We start from the raw sequence: 24,588 nt of genomic DNA, 5'->3' as shown, positions 1-24,588 counted from the left end.
ACCCAAGAAGCAATGTGTACAGCAGGTTTCTCATATCTTTTATGCATCGAAGCAACAACAATTCTTCATAGCTCAGTGTTTTGATACAGAAATGCCTGCAGTAGGACTTAGCTTACGGGAGTTTTTTCTCCTCTTTTAAGCAGAATAAAAATGAACAACTTACTGCTGAGTGTTATGAATACCAAACGCTCAGGGATTTCATCCAGCATTGGAACAAATGCTGATAACACTCAATTGCTGGCAGTGAAAAAGTAAACAATAAAAAAAGGCTTTTCTCTTGAATTATTACTCCCTCAAAACGGGGAGTATCCCTGCTCTGCAATTACTATATTCAGGCAGAGCACATCAAACCTTGTTGTCAGGCTTCTGGCAAGTCACTCCCATAGAAGTCACTGAAGCACATTTCACCTGGAGCTCAAATTGCACGATGCAGTTTTAAAGAAGTCTCTCCCCACTCCAGCAGTGCACTGACACTTATTGTGCTATAAAATATGGAAATGTAAAAACACACACACAGCCATACTTCTCCTCTAAAATAGTGCAGCAGTTTTTGACCTTTGTCAAACAGATGATAAACTAAACAAAATGCACAAAATTACTTAAATCGTACTTCATATAATTTAATAATGAAATAAAATGCCACAATCCCCTCTTGGTGAGCCTCCAACAAGGCAGAGATAGGAAAGTCCCTCACAGAGGTGAGCTCACCTCTCTGTATTTTTGTTTTCATTTGGCTCTGCAGAAAAGACCTTAATGTTGCTTGCATGGGAAAAAGGAAAATTATTCAGGGGTTACTTACCTCTGCTGCTGGCATACAGGATTACCAGGGTGACTGCAGAACAAGTCATGAGGAGCAGCAGGACAGCCAGCCCGATGGCCACGAAGCGCCAGGATTTCTTCCCAGATTTTGTTGATTTTTCCACAATATCCATTTGACTTTCTGATTTCCCCATTATTGTAACTCTAAATCATGGAGGGGAGGGTAAGAAAGAATTAGCTGCATGGCTAAATCAGTACGGGGTGTATGCATGACAAATCAGGGATAAAAGGAAGCAGAATAAAAGCAAAGCTAGGTAAAGAAAACTTCCAGGTTATTACATGTATTTGTCCATTTGATTGTCCACAGATTTGCCAACCTCATTCTCCATTCTCCGTGCCTACCAGGTTGCCTGCACTCAGGGCGTGCAGCTGGGCTACGCCAGCCAGACTCAGTGGTGCCGTGTCATCGCTCCAGGAGCTTGCTTTGGGAAGTGTGAGAAAGTCTCATGACTTGGTTGGGCAACTCCTTTCTCCCAAAAGGGGAAGGAGGGGAAAATCTGCCTCCTTCCACTCGTCGCTCTGAAAAATATCTTGCTGTTTCCAATAATTTTCTTCTCTTCCTCTGTGGATGCGAGTGGCTCTGTTAGCAGCAGCAGAATCCAAACAGAGATCCTTCCAGGTGCGAGCGTCTTTGAGCTGTGTCTGCCCTGTCCTTAGCAGAGATGAAGGGGTTGGAAAGGAGAAGGCTCCTACGGCATGTGTCAGCTCCCAGGCGTGCCAGAGCTCCTGACTGCCAGCTCCTCAGTCTTCTCAGAGCCATTCCCAAAGTTCTGAGCTCAGCTGTGTGCAGTTCCCAGCTTCAAGCAGACGCTCCTGAGCAGCAGGGGGAGGAGGGGTTGCATCACGCAGGCAGGCTGAGGCTCTGTGCTCACAGCCTGCACGCTGCACCGCTGCTGCCGAGTTTCCTCCAGCTTTCCTGAAATGTGCCACCAGGTTACTTGGCTGCTGTGCTCAAAGGAGGAGTGAGAAGTCAGAGGTGGAAACCTACCGTAACCTTTTGGCCCTGCGAGTGCTGGCAGCTTTCAGTGTAATACACGACAACAGTTATGGAGTGAAAGCACGCTGCTTTATACATAGGTGCAGGCAATGTGCAGAATTCCTTCTATGCTTCTCCTTGAAAATCTAAAAGCTAACAGCTCGGTAAGACAGTAGAAGGATGGGAATGTGATTTCCCTTGGGTTTCATGTAATTCTTTTCAGAGCTGACTTTGGAATGGAGAGAGAAACAGTTTGTTCTATTTGTCTTCTGTTTTGTGCATTCAGCTAGTGTAACTTATTGCCAGTTAACTCTCTATAGATTTTAAGGTTGGCACCTCTCAAACTGAGCTCTTCAGCAGCACTCTCAGCTTTGAGTGTGGCCACAGGGAAGCACTGGGGGCAGAGCAGGGACTTCTTTGTGGCAGTGCTGTTTACTGGGATGTGCAAACAGTGTTCCAAGAATATGAGCACAGACGTGTTTCCCTGAATGGGGCAGGACACAATAAATGCCAGTTTCTTCTGCCAGGAGTTTAAGCCTCCTCTACTAGTCAGTGCTCTGCCTGAAAACCTCTCTGAGAATTTGCCTTTCCTTCGGAGTCACGTTAAGTTAGGCATCTGTCAAGTGTGAAGGCAGCTATTCTCATCCCTCCTTCTGAAGAGGAACCTAAGAACTCAAAGATCTGAAAAACCCCACTGTGCTTGCAGGGTGTCCGTCTGTGAAAGCTAGTCACAGAAGTGAAGGTTGCTTAGAAGAACAGTTATACATTTAATTATGTGCCAGATGATCTATTATTTCTCTTTGTAGGGAGTCTAGCAAAGGAACCTCCTATGCACGTGAGCCTTCTTTCTGACTGTAGTTTTATTGTTGCTGTGTGATGCAGCTGGCTCTGAGGAAGGTCTACATATTGCAGTAGACAAGTCCCTCCCAGGATTTAATGCAGATATTTTTGTAATGTGGCTGTAAGGTACCAAAGGACATGATTTTGCCCATTTGACAGATGGAGAATCAAGATGCCAAGAACCTACGAGCTTTGCGCCTACAGCTTTCTATGGATTGTGATTAACGTGGTGTCTGAGGCTGGGAATGCCATGGGGGATTGTGAGGTGTGGACCCTTGCTCCCCATATAGCCAAAGGACAGAAAAATAACAAAGCCCTAAGAAACATCTGTAATAAATGGTTCAAACAAGGCCGAAAGCGACTTAATTAAGGCCGTGCCTAAGCACCAAGGACGTGGATCTCTTACGTCCTCAGACAATCTGCAGATTCCCTCAAAACACATTGTCCTAGTCATAAAGAGAACACCACAGATCGTTTTTAATTTTCTTTCGGGAGGAGGTGGGAATTATATCCAGATTTTTTTTGTGTATCTGTAATGCTTTCACTTCCTTGTGCAGCTGAGGAAAAGGTGTACTGTTTCCAATAGGAAATGGAACGAACTCTGTGTGTTGCACTTCCTAAGGTTACCTTAGGCTGATCGGAACTTCAGCCTGGAAAGTCAGCAGTGACAAACACTTGGTATTTCTGTTACACAGGCAGCTTAGCTCTGAAATCAACTACTTGTTATTTGTAAAGAAAATGTTTCCATTATCACTCCTCAGGCAGGAGTCAATGACAAATGGCGCAGGGAGCGCAGAGCCTGTTTGGGGTTAGGGAATGTGAGAAAATGGAGGAAATGGAATAGTGAGTTTCTCATGTTCTGTCAGGTCCTATTCGAAATCATTTTGTTAACTCTTTTTCTGCAGTAAGCAGTAGCAGTGCACCACCCAAAGCAGTCATCCAAAAGCTTGCAGTTACTGCAGAGAAATAAAGGAGGTGCCTGATTAATGATATCATTTTCTATAGGGAAAAGCTGGTTTTGCCACCTTAAGACTCAAATTTGCACTGTTTTGGCAAGCACAGCATATACTTCATGTGTCTTAGGTATATACACCATGGTTTTCAGGGAAGTACAACCAAGTTAATGGGAAGGCATAAGACTGCCTGGGAGTGCTCAACGCTTGCAGAAAATGTGTTATTTTAGTTCTCGATCAGAGGTTTTGACTCTGGCTTTAGCAATAAGACCTGGGCAGCTGGAAAACTACACAAGCAGCAGATCTAGTGATTTCTGACTTACTGTCAAAAAGAATAATATGAATCCAAGCAAAAAAAATTGTCATGTGTTGCCTGGACAGTTTTCTTCCAATAGTAATTAAACAAGAATTTTTCTGTAGAAAAGTATTTTCTTTGTCTCTCACAGAAAAACAAAAGCAACTGATCTCATAGATGAGAAAACAACAAAGGCAAGTACTATTCCCAAGAATTTAATCCATTTTCTGTCCTGTGTTTCCCTTGTGGCCTTTTTTTTTTTGTCTTATTTCTTTCTGAGCCTTTTCAATAGAAGCAAACAAAGCAATACAGGATATTGTGTTCTATTTAATTTAAAAGAGGCTCAGGTCTGGTGCTACCTTATTTCTAGTGGGGACACAATAAAGAACTTGTTAATATGCAAAAGACATGGAAAAGCCACCTTCCATTGCAGTTTGCATTTCACTTTCTGATTCTGTTGCTTCAGATTCTGCTGCTGACAGATATCTATCTCAGATATCCAACCAGCAGAGATTGGCCAGCTAAGAGTGGATTGTATTTAAGGCACAAAATCTTATTTTTTTTCCTTTCAGTCATTTTTATTCACCTTGTATGATCTAGCAATTGTAGTTATCCCCACATCGAGGTAAAAGTGCAACACCAGACTTGAAATCACTTCCATGTGAAATACTTTCCATTTTTCCTTAGTTTGGAATTTTCCCCCAGTGGTTGTGAGGCAGGGCTATGGAGAGTAAAACTCTTCCAAGAAACTGCTTTAACATTCTGTTCTTTCTTCTGTGTTTGTCTTTAAGATAATAAAGAACCACAAGTCTGTAATTGTAGCTAATTCCTGTTGTCACTTGGGTTTCAATGTTTGGGTTACACAGTTACCAAGAGGCAGTCTGACATTAAAAACCAAGAGCCCAATCCCCAGTAAATGAGCACAGTGAATGGCTCCAGGACAATCACTGCCCTTGGATTTAGTGAAGCAGGGATGCAGATGCATTCAGAATGATGAATTTGTCTTTGAAAGCAAGTCTATCTCCGTTTATGTTAACTAGCAGTATATATACATGTGTATATAAATTAACGATTAGTATTTTCTCATAGCTGGTTGGATAGCCAAGTGTGTGTAGTGTAAATAACCTCCCAGTAGATGCACATCCAAAACAGATTAGAATCAGTAAAATCTCAAAGTTTAGAATCTCTTTCAAAACTCTTCCTCATTCTCTCTCTAAAGACAAAGACATTTTGAACGCCATCAACAAATTATCAGACATTAGTGCTATTAGCTATAACAGACAGTGGTTTCTGCAGTGCATTTCTGAATGCATGCTGTCTGCACAGAGCAGCTGATAAAAATGAGAAGTTGTCTTACCTCTGGGTTGTGGAGAATATTTTTCAGCTCCAGAGGCAGGTGGTTGTTGTGCTTTCTGCAATAGAATCAGACGTTCACATTTTCCAGCAGTCAGAAACAAATGCTTATTCTCATTACCAGCATTAAAACCCAACAAGGCTTCTCCCCACGAAGTACTGGTCTTGCCCAGTACTGTGTCTACATCTCCCTCTCCTCCCTTGTACATTCCTCACTCACAGGTCTGCCTGCAGACTTATCAGGGAGAATTAACTCTTTGCACCATATTAAAAATCACTTGATCTACACTGGAAAGCAGATTGTGCAGCAAACAGTACCACTGCTATCCTTAATGGAATAACACGATTTTCTAGCTTGTTAGCATTTAGAAAAGTCTCTCCTATTACAGTAATTAATTCTTTGGAAAGTTCTCAGTTTAATCTGACATGCTTTTATTCTTTCCCAAGAGATTTTCAAGCATCTCAGTTAGGAAGACTTATTCTGCAAGGCAATGTCTAATTTTCCAGCGCTGAATATTGCAATTGTGTTTCAATGACACAACCTTCTGAAATTCTATGTGCACGAATTAAGGGATATGCTTTATTTTGCTCCATGAGAAGATGGATTGCCAACAAAATGATTTTAAGCTATTTAACTTGAAATTATTTCCATATACAGAACGGATGTAAATGTCAGCAGTAATGTTCATTGATGTGTACTGTGTGTATCTTTCAAACGAAAGAAGATATTCGGAGCAATTAAAAAAATCAGTGTGTGCAACCAGTCATGTGAATTTGAACATCATCATCTACATCTCACTTAAATGTAAGAGAGAAACTGTAAGGTGCTTTTTGATCAATTGTTACGCTTAGTTTCAGCAATACTATCCATGGCCTGAGGTCCTGAATTATCAAAATGTGTATGCATGTGTTTAACTTGCAGCATATTTCCCCTTTTCACTTTTACATCACCTCCATGCTGGGCCCAGTGGGCTGCGAAGCCAGAAGGCTGAGGCTGTGCATCCTGAGAGAGCACTTGGTGGCTGTGGCAGCGTCAGGAGCTGTAGCAGAAAAAATAAAGATATGGTCAGTTGTTTCACAGAATAATTGCTGGAGGTGCCGTACATCAGGAATGGACCCTGGCTCCATTCAGAGAGGTGCCTGACTGCCCTCTGGCAAAGGGTCTGCACTCCAGCTGCACCTCTGTGGTGAGAGCTGCCCTGTGGGTCCTGGGAGGCACAGCCAGCATGCAGACAGTAATGCACAGCAAAGAGCCTGGGGCTGAAACTCAGGCAGTGTCATGGCTATAAGAAAGTACCAAAATGTTCATACTCTTTTCCTTGCCATTATCTACAAACAAAACACAAGATCTGTTCCCGTGGGGTGCCCTGCATGCCTTCTTGCTCCCACTGAGGGCTGAGGCTCTGAATTTACTGGTGCCAGAGAGCTGTGCAAATAGACAAGGAGGTGTGCAACATCAGAGAGAACACAGGGCTGACCTCAGCTAGCATCACTGACTGGAATGGGTTTGCTGAGAATCCACTGCTCTTCTACAATAGCATGTCATCTTCGAAGTATTTTGTACCCAGAATTAAGAGATATAGACAAATATCTGAAAATAAAGTATTATCCCCATTATACAGATGGAACAATCACATAAAGAATCAAAATCAAGATTAGATTAATAGCTGCTGATGCCAGAGGAGCCATTGTGTCTTGTCTGACATCTGGCAAAATACAGAGCAAAGAATCTCACATAAATTAGTCCATTAAATCTATAATCTCTGAGCCTAGAGTAAGACCTGTAGAGCTGTCATAAAGATGCTGTGCCATCTTTAGATGCGTTGCCTCCGGGGCACTGATGGAAGCACACGTCGTATTTCTGCTGTGAGGATCTCTGGAAGTGTGAATGGTTCAGTGGTTGCAAGGTCAGAGCCTTCACTGGTGAAGTCTTACTTGTATTGCTGTTTGTGTGTAATACATTAAAGAGAACAGCAACACTACCAACTTCAGAAATCTTACTGATACAGGTGGTACTCAGGTGACTGATAACAGAAGTAGTACAGAAACAGCAACAATTTCTTAGCAGAATGTGATGGAAGGGGAAGGCAATTATAGGGGAAGCTCCTGGGGGAATCTGAGTCACATTTTGTAGGTGGGAACAGACTTAAGCAGGTGCTTAAAAGGAGTGTGGAATCAGGTCTTGGATACTGCCCATTGAAAGTTAGAGTCAGATTGAAGTTTGTTTCCTTGCTGGGAAGTGGTTTGAGTCTTTCCAAAATGACACAGTCTATTCTAAACTGTCAGTTCTATGGCATTTCCTTCTACATCTCTACTTAATGTGTGATTATATTGCAGTTCATCGTCAGGTTTATTAGCAGACTTAATTGGATCACATTAGCTGGCATTTTAGCTATCCAAAACAGTTGAGAATGCAATCAATTAAAACATCCAAACACATTAATGATGTAGACAGAGGGTAATTTATGTAGATGGCTAATTACCTGTTTTCTTCAGTAAGTAGGTTTTATTGCTCAGGATGCATGAGAAAAGAAATGGCACTACAAAAATATTGTTGGCCAGGTTGCAGAAGAAAGCAAATGGTGAAGTACAAATGTTTCTGTTGTTCAAACTGTATTAAAGGAACTCCACTGGTACCAGCACACAGATGTTCTCAGTACTGTAATATTTTAATGTGATTTTTAGAGAATATACTGAGTGTATTACCAGGGTTTCAATGTCTTATAATATGACATCTGAGGTTTCTAAGCAATCAAGATGCTCCATAAAATGGTCATTTTAAGCAGGAAGATAATAATCAGTCTGTTTCTCATTTCATCCACTACTGATCTGGAGCTAAAGACGTGGCTCCCTTGTGAGCTCAGGGCCCTGCACACCGTGCTGTGTGGCACTGCCTGCTGTGCTCCCTGGGATCAGGAATACACAGTGCTGACCAGGAGATGGAAGTACAAGTGAGGGGCATAACAAAATGCAGAACAGGAATGGAATGGAATCCTTATCGTTCTCCTGCTTCCTGCTCACTCCTACACTCCCCCTCTGGCTTTACTGCTAAATTTTTTCATTTACTGTGAGGCAGTTCAGGAATAAAACATGTAACCTTGTTATCAGATACTGTTCTTAATTTCCTTTCCAATCTGTGGGGAAATTCTTATGCCAGTTCATTCTCTCTAAATCTTGATTTTTTTGGAACCACGCAGGGAACATATAAAAACAAAAATGACTGGGTTGAATGGTGAGACACTGAGATTCACTGCTAGTTTGGCAACTTAGACTTGGCCTGTCCTCACCCCTTCTCAGCTGTTGAATGCCACAGACAGGGATGCCACCCTGCATTTGTCTTCTACCCTCCAGGCACTTTAGTAAACCTCTGGTCCTGTTCCTGGAGTGGCAGAGATGCACCTACCCATTCCTTGGCATCCCACAGAATATGAAGCACTTCTGGCTGGAAGCCACATCAGATGCAGGAGAAAAGAAGTGGAGCATCTTGAAGCCCATGGCTCCAGAGCACTGTGCCTTCTAAGTAACGAGTCGCCTTCCTTAAGGGGTCATTAAGAAACAGCTGATGGAAAGAGCAGGTTCTGACATACACTAGTTGAGCTGACATGTGACTGGAATAGCCAAGACACCAAAGGCAGGCAGCATTACAATGCCAGTGATAATTTCATGTAAGCCATTAAATTAATGATGACAGTGAGTCCTCAGAGCTTGGCAAATTGGAAATTGCTCGAAGCAGAAGCAGTACAACGATAACACAGTTAATCTTCCACAGAGAAATGATAGTAAAAGGAATGGCTTTTAGATTAGCTGTCATTAAAGTGGAACATCTGCCTCTGCAAGTCAAGTGGACTGTCCTTACTTATAAACACAGGAACTCATTAAAGTTACTGGGTTTGTGTGGCTGTGAGCCAGAGCCACATTTCCACCATGCTGCAAGTCTGGGAAGCTGAGCGGATTGCAGTGCAAGTCAGGAAGATGACTTCCCAGGCAATATAGATACAAAGATACATGTGATCCATCATTCGTGGGTTTAGATTCTCCCAGTACCTGGGAGCACATCATGACTGAAATTACAGAAGTAATGAGTATAATATGAGTTCAAAGAAAAAAATATTTTATAGTCAGAAAAGTTTTGTTTAGCTCTGCCTGAGCTCTGGGAAATGTTTCCATTTGAATATTTAACAGCAACCAATCTTCCATTATTTCTAAACTGTTCCCTGCCTGCTGGAGTGCAGCACGCAAAGTCAGGAAGCATGCATAACAGTGTGACAAATATTCTCACATCTGATATTCCTTTTATATTTCTATTAAAAATGTGGAATACTTTATAAAGCCAGTGATGGCAAACCATCATTCGTGTAGAAATACAGTCATGTTTTCAAAGCTTTCACTGTTCATTACCAGGAGCACCAGCATACCGTAATGATGTCCTGAAGCATGCTGCACAGGAGACTTTCAACAAGCAGATGTTACAAGAGAATTTCTTTATAGCCAACTTCAGCCATCAGCTGCACGCATAGAATGAGGGACAGATCTCAAAGCGGTTGGAAACAGTTCTGTAATCTTGAAAAATTCCAGCTTAACTTTAAAGAGACACACAGAAGTGATCATTGGATAGCTTCATCTGTCCAGTTTCTTCTTTCTGGAATTGGAAACAATATCCTGTTAGAAATGGCATGTATGTAATAAAATGTTGTGATTCAGCTGAGTGGCCCCAAGCCCTGCTATGGGTAAAGGCAATAGATAAAAATGAGACTTACCAGCGTGGAGTGGGAGGGGGATGTTTGTAGATAAATACTGATGGATTTCTGGTGCATAGCTATTGCTGGCAGGGGAGATGGGGCTAAAAGGAAGGCAGCCAAACCTAGCTCCCTAGCAGGAGCCATGCCTCTGATGACTGCTGTGATAGCTTGTTTAACAGAGCAGCAGTCTTGCTAGAGCCAGATTCAAGAGCAGTGATGCTATTAAGACATCTCAGGTGGTCTTCATGGACTCATTAGCACTGAGTGAAGAATCACAATTAGCCTCAGAGTTATATCAAAAGCCAGCAATGGTGGCTGGATAATAGAAAATGCTGGGCACTCTGGAAGGAAGGATTCCTTCCCTAAAACTGTGGTGTGGTTTTTTTTTGAAAGATAATGTCTCCTGGCAAAGCATAACAATAGAGTGGTGGAGATGTGTGAACATGTGGGCATGGCATGCTTTTGGCCATTAGGTGCAAGGACTGGGCGATAGCTGAAAGAAATAGGTCACCTTTAATCCTGCCTGCTCCCCAGGAGCCCAAGAAATGAGTGTCAGAATGGGTTGTGTTGAGTGTGAAATTGTGCTAGGCATGCATAATGCAATGATGCTGCTAATCAGACCCCTCTCACTGTGACTAATCAGAAAGATCTATTTGATATTCCAAGAAATTAGTTGGAAGAGCAAGCCCACAATGGAGAAATAAAGAACAAATCAGAAGCTTGGGCACAGACAGAGATAAGGACTTTGATCACAGTAGTTTAATGTGCACAGAAAGAGGACAAAGAAGATAAAAGAAACAAATAAAAATGCTGATGAGAACAGTTTGGATCTGCAGAGAGAAGCAGCCATTAATCTAGACCATGACTAACAGATAAGAAGTGATATGCCTTCCTGGTGCTTGAAGAAATAGCAGTTTTAGGCTATTCAAGCTGAAAACAATTTTTTCCTCTGTGCAACTCTATAGCAATCTTTCAGGGGTGAATCTGGCCCGTCTTTAAAGAAAAAATGCTACAGGGGCACTGAATGCAGACTATTTGAAGTGACAAAATAGAGCACATCACTTAACAAAATAAAGCATGCCAAAAAAATATCCCAAACTTCCTCACTTGGGCCAGTGGATGGAATATTATCCTGGGAAGCAGAACTGCATCATCCTCCCTGTTCTTTCCATGACCACCAGGTGATCTGAGGAAGGCTGTTCCCCAGTTCTGTTTTCCTTAACAAAAGCAGCACGAAAAGCTCTGGATGTAAAAGGAAAGGGAAGAAAGCCAAGTATCCTATTTATACATAAGGTAAAGACCTGGATTTTTAAGAATATCTCAGTCACTGTGAATTACGTACTAAAATTCAGAAAGTTGGAACTGCTTCTCTCAGCAGAGAGGCTGTTAATCCAGTGGTCTATTGTTGTCTGCTCTTTTTGATTTCAAGCTTAGAAAGAAACTTTCCTATAGCATTTTATGCCAATTAGGAGCAAGAAGTGCTCATCAATGTCACCAGGATTAGAACCAGAGTAACTTTTCTTGACTTTGAAAAGAAAGAAACCCATTCTTACCTGTAGCATAGCTGCCTCTGCCCCCCAGAAAACAGAGTATTAGTTACTAGGTTGGATGTTTCATCTCTGTTGGATCTCGTCCTTCATTTTAACTATGTTGCCTGGGACAGAAGAACATTCTGCTTTGGGTTCATACTGCCCCACTCCCTTATATTGCTGCTGATTATTGCAGTTCCATCAGAAAATGGCACTTGTTCCATTCAGGATGGGGCAGCTGAGCAGTGTAACACAGGATGCTTCACAAACTTACAAACACACTACAAACGTTGCTTTCAAGTGACCTTTTTGGCTCACAAAATGAAGCTATTTAGCTGAACAGTGTGCATGAAAGCTAATCAAATAAATAGCAAGGAAATACGCTATTTATAGTCTTCATAAACTGCAAACTATTGAATGTTTTCCTTCACTGTGGCTGGAACCAATGTGGTATGCAATTAATTATCTATGTTTAGCCAGATATTCCTCACAAAGCGGAGCTTACTTTCTTCCACAGTGATTGTAAAGAATATTGAATAATGCCATTTGCCTTGTTCTTATTAGCTCTGTTGGTCAGTTTTGTTTCACTCTGATATTATTTACTTCTAGTCTTGCTGTGCCACGTTCAGTGCCGTGACCCACTGCACATTTATCATGAGCATCTCGTCCTTCCCTTATTCTTGCAGCCTCCCAAACAAACAAGAAAACAGTCAGTCACAGTACATTAATGTATGCTACAGCCCGATGCCTCTCGCTTGAGTCTTGTTTTCAGCTTCTTAAGGTCGGGATTATTTTGATCAATTTTAAGGCCATAATCTGTGATTTTCCAGGCGTCTTCATAATGCTGCATTTCAAAACTGCTTTGTGCAATCTTATGAAAAGTTTTTGCTACGTTTTCACTACCAGAACCATTTGTGATGCTGCACAGCGCTGTGGATTCATCCAATTGCAGTGCTTCAATATACTGTTTGACTGCTGCTTCTTCCTCTGACACTGACAATAGCAGGTGTGCTTTTGAGCAGTGGTCCTGAACTCGTGTTCTCAGACTGTTACAGCCATGCCTCTCGATCACTTTCTCCATATCTTTTAAAGCTTTGTCGTATTTTTTCAGGTGCATAAAGCAAGCAGCCCTCTGTCGGAGGTATCTTGGGTTATCTTTGCTTGTCAAGATAGCCAGGGTAAAGTAACCAAGAGCTTTCTTATAATGGTAGCCTTTAATCAGAACATTTCCTTCTTGGGCTGCTACCTACGGGACATAAAGATAGTGTTAGAAGTGCAGTAGTGGGGAAGTAAATTAACTAATCCAGCCTGGCTACACATATGGTAACCTAAGAAATGTTTTTCAGTTTTTTCAGCTGTTGAAATTGCATCTAGTTGGAGAAATGTACAATTGGCAGATGTAAAAACCAATCAGGCAATGGGCGCTTGCTGTTATCTCAAGGGTTGCTGAACCAGATCCCTTGCTTCTGCAGGTGCTGCTAAAACTTTACTCAGAACGTTTCTTCTGAAGTTGTTTACATCCTTAAAAAATGATACGTGAACTGAAAACAGATTGGAGCTAACTAAAACTAGGCAGCATTCTGCTCATGAAAGCACATTTCTGCCATCTTTTCTAACAGGTGACTGTAGGGAAATGGAGTGTTCTGGTCAATAGAGTGTTAGCCCCACGGACATTTGCATGAACTAATTAGTGAAGATTGGTCTCTTCTGATAAGTGTCCCAAAGCTACAGGAAACAAACCAACTGGTGGCTGTGTTGATCTCCATTAGTGAACTATCTGCCCTTATCTTAAGGGAAAAACAACATGAAAATAGAGAAGGCTGAGAGCCACATAATTTTTAGTCTTATAAAGGTCAATAAAGAAAACTCCATTAGACCTATTTGCCTCAAATGGATGTCTCATTATCTCTCTTTATTGGTAATAAACAGAGCTTTTAACATGCTACAGCAGAGTATTTAAGTTATAAACAAGGCTGCCACCAGCAGCTTAGGTCGTACAGAAGGCTGAGCCAAACAAGCTGAGAAGCACAGGATAAATGTTTTCATCAGCCAGATTCCATGGGATGTCACACGTTTGGGATGCTTGTAGCTACTGAAAATTCAGTTAGCTCAGCCACTGCCTCAGCAGCTGTGCTTGGGCAGTCTCTGAAAGCCACACATGACATGGCACAGGTCCTCCTCCAGTCTGCCAGTGTGCCCTGGCTCTATGTTTGGCTGCTTAGATTGAACTGCTTGCTGTTTAATGCAAGTTAGGAAAAGAGGTTAACACTTTTATTCCTAGAAATTCTGAAGTTCTGGATCACATTGCTCTGAAGAGCACTACGCAGCTCCTCACAATTCTGTGTGTTGTGGGCTGACCATACAGATTTTGAGATCATTTCTATAGGAGTGAGTTCTGGACATCCCTGGGCAAGGAGCTGGCAATCAGCCACACATGTAACTTCTGACATAGGAAACCGAAGGGCTGAAGCTACACTAGCAGCAAGCAAACTCCCTTCCTCTGACCTTTTGCAGTTTAAGAAACCTTTGAGATTCCTATTCCCATGTGGCTTCCCCAGTTGTTTACAGATTCCTTAGCATGGGACCCTTTGCACTATAAATAATAGAAGAATGTTATTACTTTGTTGTTCGTGAAATAAAAAGCAGTACATCAAGAAGCTTTCCTTGCTCCACCCTTTCCTGTGCAGCTCACGTAGAGTTATTTCTGGCTTTCCAGACCAGACTCCAGGATAACAGTGATTTATTTCTGGAATACCTTTAATCCCCAAGCAATGCTCTGCTAGACAAAGACTGGCTAAACCCCTCAACTCTTCATTTCAGTCTCCTCATTTGAGAAGTGGAGGTATCAGAACGAACACCCTCCCCCTGCAGTGTAGTTAGGAGCCATTGCATAGTGAGACCAAAATTGTTTCCTTTACACAGATTCGCTCTAAAAGCTTTTCTGACTTTTCTGAGACCTTCCTTTCAAACACAAACTGGAATAACATTGTGGGCAGAAGAAATGGTAACTATTGGAAAGAGCCTTTGTGATACCGTGCAGGTAAATTAACCACTTCCTTCCTCACCTCAGCAAAGTAGATATTTATCCACTTGTCACAAAATACGTATCAAAAAACCCCAACCACTTCTGGGCTAATCAGCAGTAAAAGTTATCATGCTCAGTAAATCTTTGCAGATTATAGAAAGACCCCAGGTTCTTGAGTCCAAATGTTTACTTGATTTGCACAAAATGCCTGAGATAAGAGATGAAAAAAATATAGATCTTATTTGACTTCCACCACAGGCACTGAGTTCCAATCTTGAAATCAATCCAGCCACCTTCATTCTTGAGAGTGGCAGAGAAATCTTTTGTGATAAATAAGCACCAGTAAGGGGTTCTGCTCCAGCCTTTGTTCCACAGCTGAAAGAAAGAGGCAGAAACAAATAAAGTGCCTCTCCCCTTTTAAAGGATTCACTAATCTGTGCCATCAGTTGAAACTACAGGAATTCATTTCTTTCGGATTGATAGCATAACAATCCCTCCTGCACTGGCTCAGAAAGCAGCACGGATGGGCTCAGCTGTGAGACCTCTCTACAGTAAGAGCGATGTGGCAGCAAGGGAAATTTAGCTGTAAAACTTATCTTCATTTATAGATTCCTCCTTCGGGCCCTCACGGACACATCCTTGATTGTACCTTTATCAACTTTATGTAGTGAAAGATTGTAAATTGGCTCTAAAATCTCCAAACTCTTCCCCAGAAGACTGAACTTTCTACATTATTCAGGAGAGAGGGGCTCTTTTCTCTGTAATGGGGTGTATCTAGGGACTGGTAAATTAATACTTGTTTACTTATATCCTCCTGCTGTTTTGCTAAAATACATACAAAGCACTCCTCTCTAGATGCATTTAGTTTATCAGCATGTTGTTTGTTTTATAACCTGGGAGAAAACATAACAATATAGCTTCTCACCAGGGCACACTCAATCTACAAATTGAATAAAAGGAAGCAAACTGATTCTCAGAACACAGAGCTTCTGGGTAATCAGAATTGCAGATGCATGAGTGAATGTTAAAGCTCCTCACCATCAATCCAACCTTGTCCTGTCTTGTTATTGGAGATGCTTTCTCAGAGCTGAATGCAATTTGGGAGAGAAACTTAAAAAAACAGTGAAAAATACATACTCAGGGGGACTTAGAACAATTTGTTATTGTTATGTTAAACAGTTGTAGCTAAGAAAACCAATACCAAATCTCTCCAACCTCAAAGACTAGTCATTTTACAAAAATGTGAGTGTATTTAAAATCCTAAAGATTGCATAAAAGGTTTGAAGCATTATATGTGATTGAATCAGAACCTTTAGTTTCATTTTAGAAGGAAAATGAACAAAACATGAATTCCCTTTCCCAGAAGCCAGCTCTGAGCACCATATAACTCACTCAGAGTATAATATGAGCAATGATCTCATTAAATCTCTAGCTCCTCCTCACCATCCCCTGCATTTTCAGTGGGAATAAACAGGTGGTATGCTAAGGAGCCCAACAATAAATTCCCCACGTGGTAGGAAGTGGTGATGAATTATTAGAGACCGAAGCAATGAAAGAAATTGAATCCAAACTTTCTAATCTCAGATTGGCTGGAGTGAAGGGTGGAGGAAGAGCCCACTTTATTTCTCATTCTTCAGATGACGATGTCTTCCTGCATACTTCTGTTCAGGACAATACCATGAACATCTCCACAGCCTGATTTTTGTTCCCATTTATTTTCCCCCTGAATCAACAGATGTGGCCATCAAAAAAGAATTGTACCTGAGAGAGATGCTGCTGCTGCTTAGCATCTACAAAGTTCAGGAGAAACTCCAGCTCCCTTTCATCTTTCTTAGCTAGGATGCTGAATGAGTGAGCTGCCGCTGCCACGTTCCTCTTCTTCAGCTGCAACACAGCCAGTCTTGCACTAGCAACCTCATCAGCAAAGGAGTGCCCAAATGCCTCCTGAAGGTGAACGAGGGCCTCTTCATACCTTCCTGTTGGTTAACACCAGTACAGGCTATATAACCCACTTCATGTGGAGAAAGAAACATCAATAAAACTAAAGCAAACTGTCCACGGATCATGCCTAAGAGTATTAATTACTGCATATCCTCCCCCAAAACTTTTGCAAGCTTCTCTTGAAAACTACTATGCAACAGACATTTTGTACTGTAGCTACGTCACATTTGCTTTTTATGAATTTAGTAATCATTTGTTCACTTGTTATGATTAGCTGAGTAAAAGAATTGGTACTCACCGTTTGCAATCAAAACATCCGTATAGAAGGTGTGGTACTGTGCTTCCTTGCGAATTTTTATTAGTGCTCCTGCAATCACAAGAAGGTCTCTGAGGGTTCTTTCTTCCTTTGAAAAGTCTTTGGTAGCAACAAGCTCAGCTAACACAGTTCTGCTGTGCTGAAGGAGCCACTGAGCGACCAGCTCTTGGGCTTCGTGCTTTAGAGACAGGATTGCTGGGATTACCATTCCTGCCTCTGCCTTCAGCGCCAAGATCAAATCTTGCACTGCCTCCTATGTAGAAATGAGACCAAAAATGAAGTGGTAACAATACCTACATATTGGTATGTATTTTTTTCTAATATTTCCAGTTCTCAGCTGCATTTAAGCATGCAAAACAACCAGTAAAACCCGTTCATTACTGCAAATTTCTGCTACCTCAAAAAGCAAATTGGCAGGCAGGTGTGCATTGATGGGATAAGGGAGGGCACATTTCTCTCCCTCCACTTCCCTCTGTCCTTAGGTGAATACAGATACATAAATGATAGGAGGTGCAAATGTTCTAAGAACAGAATTGTTAATTGTTCCACCCTGGCAATGAGAATCAGATCTGGCATCGTTGCATCCTCCAGACTTTCCATCTAGCTTGTGTTTGGGGAATGAAGATTGATGATTGTGCTGAAGTCCAGACAGCAGCTGTTTTTGCAGTCAGACAGTTCCAAGCAGCAATGAAAATTCATCGTTCTACACAGTGATAACACTGTCTCAGACTTTCCTTGCAGCCATGAGCAATGTAAATGTTCTGTTCAGAGCATTTTACACGAAGGTGAGTTTTGCCCATTGGTTCGCATCTGACTGTGATAAACCTTTCTTAGTCATAAACTATCTCACACTTTACAGAACGGCTGCCAACCTAAAATATGGAGTGAATAGTTCAACCCAGTCACATCAGCTCGAGATGCTACATTTCATCTGACACAAAACTGTGACACAAAATGTGAGCTCAGATACAGGGGAGAGTTTGCAGCACTGCAGAACAACGTACTGTGGTGATGGTGAATATGGTATGACTGAGGTTTAGCCTCCTTCTCTCTAGATTTGGGAAAGCAGCTCAGTTATGTCAAGTGGACTGTTTACACAAACAGCCAAAAGCAGAGCCATCACTGGGCAAATCCTTTGAGAAACTCTTCCTTTCAGTGAGTCCACGGCAAAGACTGGGTATCTTATGCTAATGTTACACTACCAGAAAATTCACCAGCAAATTAATAGTGATACCTTTTGCTGCTTTAGAGCAAGGTAAATTAATCCTCGCCCACTGAGAGCATGCACATTGCCAGGGTCCTCTTTTAAGACAGCATTAAAATCAAAAATAGCAGTTTTCTTCTGACCGAGGTGCCCATAACATTGAGCCCTGATGAGGAGGCAATCTTCAGCATAGCCACCTAGAAGAGAGAAATGCAGTCACGCTTACTTTAAAGATCTCAAGCCTACTGATCTAAAATAGGGTGCAGCAAAGTCCCACTGCGTGCAGATGACTGAGCTCCACCAAAGGGCTTCAAAGTGGCTAAGTGAAAATGAAGTGGTAGATTTACATGTTGTGGAAAGTACATGTTGTTTTGGCTAAGACAGCAATCCAGATGGGACTGTCTAATTGACTGCCACACTTAATATGTACTGGAATTTGTGATACTAAAATTCTTTTTCTCTGCTTTAAAATACATGCTGCCCAAATCAAAAATATAGTCAACAATGAAAAGTATGGTCCACTCATCCACCTTGTGCAGAGCATATATCCTTCCCCCCTCCATACAGCCCTTCCTTTCAGGCCAATTTTGATCAGGATCTTAATTTGCCTAGAGTTGCAATCAATAACTGTGTCATCCCAATACTGGATGATAAATTATCAGTGCCACTGTAAATATTTCTTTATTGGGCAAAAGCAGCGTCTTGCACAGCTGCCTGCAGAGACGAGCCAGCAGACAGGCCCCTAGCAATTATTTTACAGTAATGAGGCTTTTTCTCCCTCCTGATATGCTCCAAAACTTCTGTACCGAAAGTTATTATCTGTCTGGAGCCCTATCAATTGGCTCCCATAAAGACAATGTCTATTTCTTAACAAGCATCTGTTCTAGCAGGTGGGGGGTTGATAAGCTGGAATGTACGGGCTGTGAAATGGAACCATATCAAAGCAATTAACAGTTTTCCATTTTCATAAACCACTCTCTCTTCTTCTCAATGCTGCTGTCATAACATTTTCTCTGGGTGAAAAGCAGATTTCCATACAAACATGGTTTTGCTTGGAATGTGCCAGAAGCATTTCCATATCAGCCTGATGTCTCTCCTGAGGAAAAGCTGGGATAATGATCCATGTAAGTGGGTGCATTTACTCTTTTGCATTGGAACCACAGTCACTGGTACGTTGGAACTGGAAGGCAGGTTACTTGCTTCAGTGATTATATTTACATGATGCTCATTATGAGGAACGGGAGGTCCCAAGTAAATGTCATTGCTAGGAAGGTTTGCAGAGTATTAGCTGATGCAACAAAGGCTAAACCAGGACCCTTCTGCCTTGAAGCTATCAGCTGAAAATAGCTAAAGCTGAACCTTTTTCAGTAGCCTTTTCAAATTGCTTACTTGCAATTTTCAAGGAAAAGTACATTTTTAGATAATGGGATCCCAAATTTCTCTTCACATTACCAGCTTTCTGGCTTACTTCAGTTACCTCTGTGCAGTTACTCATTGAAAATCAATCACCCACTGATCTGATTTTCCATAGAGGAAAATCTCCTATCCATATCTTTATAATCTTACCTGAAGCAATGATGGCAAAAGAAAGATAGGCAATGGCCTCTTTTATATCAGCATCTTCCCGTTTGTTCTTCAGGATGCTCAGTGCCCTGGAACGGCAGTGAGTTTGCATCAGCTTCCTGTCTTCATCCTTGAAAATGTCCATGATTGGCAGGAGGCAGGAGGTATCCCCAATTTTGATCATTTTCTTTAGCAGCTTAACAATGTGAGAGAAAAGGATAGGAGAGATGAGCATGGAAAGATAAACGAAGTAAAGAACTGCTAAAGCTGGAAATATTACTGTCTAGTGAGACAAGCATGCTCTCTCCCAGTGCTTCTCATGTTGTGCCATCCACGGTCCACCAAAGACCATGAATCTCTTCTACCTAACTCCTCAGCTGACCCTAGAGTAAAAGCTGCTGGGAAAAAAACCATCTTTTCTTATCACCTTGTAGCTGTGGCAGTCATCTTAGTGGGTACACTAACCTTGCTTTGGTTACTTTGAGCAGAATCAGCTCTTTCAGACTGCCCATTAACTTGTTATAAATACAGCTGGACCACAGGATGATTGCTCCTGGAAAAGAGTCCTGCCTGACATGTGATGTCTTTGCTTCCATTCACTACAGAGAAAATCACTGAGCACTTTTTACTACATTTCTTAAGGAAAAGAATCAAAAGATGTTTCCTGCGGGAAAGTAAGTGTGCTTAGCAGGTACTCAGCATTGAAATCTGAGCCAGAGAAGCCAGAAAGACAAAGCAAAATTATCCTGGTGCACCAGACACATCTGACAAGCAGGTGGAACAGAAACATCTTAAAGAGAAATTTTTGGTGACATAGATTCCATCTAGAAGTTGCAGCAGAAAGCTGCAGAGAGGAATCCAGCTTCCAAGGGCTACTTACTGACTCTAGTAAAGTCATGTCATTCATTAATAGTTTTCTTTCAAAGGCAGCAAATTATATTTTATTTAGTATATTTTTTTTCAGAGGAATTGATGGCAACAAAACCTGAGAACACTGTAGCTGAAAGTTTATATGGGATTTTAAAAAATGCAATAGTTCCCTCTGATGGTGGGACCTGGTAATTCAACTTAGTAATACTTGATGAGAATCAACCTGTGGGAATCTCTGCCATGGTTTCAAGCAAAACTTGCTAGCCACATTCACCATACCATCATTGATCAGTTCCTTGTTCTCTTTGCTAGCCAGGTGCTCCCTACCTGATTGCCATCGTACATGAAACCTTTCTTTAATTGCAGAAGTGCGAGTCTAGCCAGGATGGGAGATCTTTGTGGATTTCTGGAGAGTGCTAATGAGAGCAGCTTGTGAGCTTCTTCTACCCAGCCCATCTGGTACAGAGCATCGGCACAAAGGATTCGTGATGCTTCATCAGAAGGGTCCAGTTCCATCAAGAGAGAAGCCAGCTGGTAAACCCCGAGGGGAACCCTGAAGAAAAAAAAAAAGAAGAAAGAAAAAAAAAAAAGACAACTTTCAGATAAAATGCTAATAATAATAACAGAACCCCTTCATCTCATCTGGAAGCTGAGATATAAGTCAGTATCAAATGGATGATACGTTTTACCATATCAGGCACCACAGAATCTCTGTCACTTAATTCTATAATCATTATCCTTTATGAAAACATGTTCCTAAGCAGCTGTGAATCTAAAGAAAGGTTAACAACATGTGATTCATACCTGTGGTTGCAGCATTGTGGTATCACAATGGGAAAAGAAAATGTAACAGTGATAGTGGGGAAAAAAAATAAGTGTTGTTTCTACTGAAGAACCACGTGTTAAAATTTGCATGGACTCAAAAGAACTGTTAATGGGTTCCTGAAGCAGTGAGCTGTGTCTGAGAGGGCCTGTGTTTATGTCCTGATCTACCAAGTGCAACACTGAGTGAGTTAGCATGTTCTTCTGTGCTTCAGTTAGAGCCCCGAGTAGTGGCTGTGAAATGTGTAAAAAAAATACACTCCCTGCTATCCAAGCTCAGCTGTGTTTGTTTTTCTGTCCGCAGGCTGAACTGCCTCCTGGGTACCTCTTCTTCTGGAGCATCTTCTGTCCCTCTTCCTGGAGAACCTTGAGCAGCAATCCTCTTTGGTTCCACGGCACATAGGCCTTGATGGTGAAGATGGTTTCTTCTAGCTTTAACTGGCAAGCTGTGATGTAATCCAGGGCTGTCAAGTAATGGCTGCCACCAGAAATCCGGATAAGCCCACGTCCACATAAGGCTTTAATACAGCTGTTAGGATGTGGGGAATCATGCTCAATGACCTTTTGAAAGTCCTGCAGGGCTTGCTGATGATCATGGGAATGGAGGGCACAGAATCCTCGCAATGCTAGGAGAGTATTGTGATAAGTTTTCTGCTCTGCTGCCAGGAGCTGGTCACAGATTTCCAAGGCACCTCTGATGTGTCCATGCAGGAGATGGCAGTCTGCCAGCCGGACACTGAGCTCACGTTTGGACCCCGGGGAGATACGCAGGAGGAAAAGCACTGTTTGGATTACAGAAGGGAGCAGTTCAGTACAGCGATTGCTTCTGAGTTCTGCCCGAGCACGCACAGCCTCCCTGTATGCTGCAAACTTCACTTCCAGGACAGTTCTAGCCTGTTCTTCTATCTTCTCAGTGTCAGGTGGTGAGAAAAGCTCTTCAAAGTGCTTCATTGCCAGGTCAGGGGTTGCTGCAAAGGCTTCTGCTAAATCCTGCATCATTTCCTGCATCCGGCCACCCAAGAAGAAATATGCGGCAGCCCGTTCCAAGAGCAGACCCAGCATTTTCTCGTCTCTGAGACTATTATCTACTGACAGTCCCCTAAGGGCCTTGCTACAAACTGCCACACACTCCTCAAATTTGCTTTTCTTAAAGAGGTAAGCTGCCTGCGCTCTGCAAACCCAGATATCACCTGGTGCCACTGCAGACAAGAAGGCATAGCAATTGCCCAGCCAGTGGTCCAAGGAACTGCCATCTGGGCTTTCTTTCTGATACGTTGAGAGAAAATTAGAGAAGGCCTGGACGATCTGTGGCAGGTGTTCTTTTTGCCTGGTACACACGTAGGCCACTGCCTCAGCCTGATGTCTCACAAACACTTGGATGTAGTCCGCAACTCCCTTCCTAATCTGTGTCCCCGACAGCACCCATGCCAACGCCCTGAGCAGCAGCAGTTCTACTGAATACTTCGGGTGAGCCTTGAGCAGAACACTGCATTTGCTCACCACCTCCTCTGAGCATCCCAGCCTGAGCAGGGCCTCCAGTTTATATATTGAGGACAGCACGTTGTCAGGACTTAGGGTGGAGAGAAAGACAGCAGCTATTTCCACTCTGAGCGACGCGATGGCCACATTCTTGCTCTGGATCTTGGGAATCTGGCTCTTACCCCTGCACCACATCTCCAAGGTGGCAATCACTCTCTCCCAGAGCCCGTTCTCCAAGGAGTTCACTTTCTGCAGGGCTGTGGGAGCACTGCAGCTGAAGGCGGCCACGTAGAAAGCCGTGGCTGTGGGCAGCTCCTGCTGGGCGAGGTGCTGGTCCCCTTCTCTGCAGAGCAGCGCGGCGAGCCCCTGGGGTGACATTGCCAGCACCTGTATCTTCACCAAGGAGCGTCACATGAGCATCTACAACAGCCTGTAAAGCAAAATCAGCGTGAGGGGCCGCTGAGCACAATTTCTCTGCATTTGGGGCACGCAGCTTCCCTATGGACAGGCACGAGCCAAAGCCCATGACGAACCCGACGTTCTTACCGGGGAGTAAAGCCACGAGAAGAAGAAACACCCAACACAGGTTAACAGTCCACACCCGCACCTCTGCACCGCGAGTGAGCAGGAAGGATGAGGCCGAGAGCAGGGCAGGGCTCCTTGCGGGACGCCGGGGGTCTCGCCCTCCCTCTCACCCCACAGGTACCTGGCGGCGGCGTTCGGCGCGGCGGCCTGCGGCTCCCGAGGCGAGGCGGGGCGGCGGGGCGGCGGGGCGGCGTTGCCTGGAGACCGCAAACACGGCGGCGGCGGGGCGGGACGGGACGGGACGGGCAGCCCGGGACATCAGCCTCGTTCTTAGACGTTCACGTGGGGAAAAAAAAACCCTTTGTGATTAATGGAGATTTTTTGACATTTTATTAAGAGTTTGGCCGTTACTTTGATTTGATTACTTTCATTTTAATTACCCTAATTAGCTATCAAGATATAATTTAGCATTGCTGTCACATCAGGCCTCTGGTGATATTGGCAGGAAAGACTCGAGGGCATAACAAGAAACTGTTCTGAAATAGAAATCCCACTGGAAGGAGCCGAGCTGATCGGACGCTGTGGCTCTGCTGGGAGCCGCGCCAGGCTGCACAAATCCTTCCTGCCGTTTGACTTCAGTAGGGCTGAGCGGTGCCACGTTTTGCATGCAGAGAACGTGGAGGATGCTGGTATCCTCTGTTCATCGTTTCCCTTCGAGTCCCTGTTTAGTTAAGGATGTGTGTGGAGGGACGCTGGTACCGTCCTTATGAACAAGGCCGGCCAGAGAGGTGGCAGCAATGTGAGGAGATGGTTTCCTTTGCTCAGGGTGCTGTACCAGGTGATATGAATGCAGCCAGATTTGTGTTATGCAGCAAACTTAAGCTCGAATGAAGTCAGCTTCCCTCCTTCAGCCCCCAAAGGGATGAGAGCACCAGCGTCTGGATGAGCTCAAAGATGATGGGCTTTCCTGGCAGGAAGGGCTGTGGCCTGGCCTGATGTCTGAGCTGTGTGGGTGGGTGCTGCTGTGAAAGCCCTCGGTACAGGTGGCAATGCAGCTTACAGATCCTGGCTGCTCGTGGTTTGCATGATTCAGCAGCCAATTTGCTTCCTGTCCTATGGGGCAGATATGGCAAGCTCTGTTTCTAGGATCATTAAAAAAAATGCAAGAGAAGTAGGAAAAAAAGCTCGGATGTGTTTATCTAAACATTCATTAAATATTAAGTTTGCTACACAGTCATTAAATATTAAGTACAATACAATAGCTCCTCACGATGTCTCTGACTGGTGATTAATTTTTAAAGGGAGCTGAGTGGGAAGGGATTAAAGGCACCACAAGTGG

The 24,588-nt window shown here is 43.0% G+C and overlaps 2 protein-coding genes and 1 long non-coding RNA gene across 10 annotated transcripts in view; 1 reads left to right on the top strand and 2 right to left on the bottom strand.

The window, feature by feature from the left end:
- Positions 1–11,921, bottom strand: part of MMEL1 (membrane metalloendopeptidase like 1) — a 33,620-nt gene extending 21,699 nt beyond the window's left edge. Inside the window, exons 1-5 of one of the 5 annotated variants that reach the window (XM_031556668.2) lie at positions 11,529–11,921; positions 9,652–9,875; positions 6,188–6,276; positions 5,241–5,295; positions 800–963 (exon numbers count right to left, since the gene is read on the bottom strand). In XM_031556668.2, coding sequence (XP_031412528.1) covers positions 800–953 — 154 coding nt within the window. In that variant the 5' untranslated portion in view covers positions 954–963; positions 5,241–5,295; positions 6,188–6,276; positions 9,652–9,875; positions 11,529–11,921. Of the gene's footprint in view, positions 1–799; positions 964–1,098; positions 1,953–5,240; positions 5,296–6,187; positions 6,277–9,651; positions 9,876–11,528 lie in introns of those variants that run through there. The other 4 variants (XM_085242234.1, XM_085242235.1, XM_031556669.2 and 1 more) reach the window with 4 other exon arrangements.
- Positions 11,529–23,515, bottom strand: TTC34 (tetratricopeptide repeat domain 34). 4 transcript variants are annotated; one of them, XM_085242231.1, is made up of 8 exons: positions 23,431–23,515; positions 21,571–23,154; positions 20,751–20,976; positions 19,557–19,749; positions 18,021–18,187; positions 16,769–17,039; positions 16,291–16,505; positions 11,529–12,750 (listed from the first exon to the last, which is right to left on the bottom strand). In XM_085242231.1, exons 2-8 carry the CDS (start codon positions 23,100–23,102, stop codon positions 12,229–12,231), a joined length of 3,126 nt encoding a protein of 1,041 aa, XP_085098357.1. In that variant the 5' UTR covers positions 23,103–23,154; positions 23,431–23,515; the 3' UTR covers positions 11,529–12,228. The 4 variants fall into 4 exon arrangements, 3 of the variants coding, with proteins under 3 accessions (XP_085098357.1, XP_085098356.1, XP_085098358.1); XM_085242230.1 differs by lacking the exon at positions 23,431–23,515 and adding an exon at positions 23,271–23,409; XM_085242232.1 differs by lacking the exon at positions 23,431–23,515 and adding an exon at positions 23,332–23,354.
- LOC146542878 (uncharacterized) overlaps positions 23,296–24,588 on the top strand; it is a 48,341-nt gene continuing 47,048 nt past the window's right edge. The window contains exon 1 of the long non-coding RNA XR_014887848.1: positions 23,296–23,426. This is a non-coding gene — a long non-coding RNA (uncharacterized LOC146542878). The remainder of the gene's footprint in view (positions 23,427–24,588) is intronic.

This window comes from Meleagris gallopavo, chromosome 23 (assembly GCF_905368555.1).
Source record: "Meleagris gallopavo chromosome 23, MGAL_WU_HG_1.1, whole genome shotgun sequence".
Classification (NCBI taxonomy): domain Eukaryota; kingdom Metazoa; phylum Chordata; class Aves; order Galliformes; family Phasianidae; genus Meleagris; species Meleagris gallopavo.
Note: the sequence above shows the minus strand (reverse complement) of the source record. Positions and strands in the feature narration are given on the sequence as shown.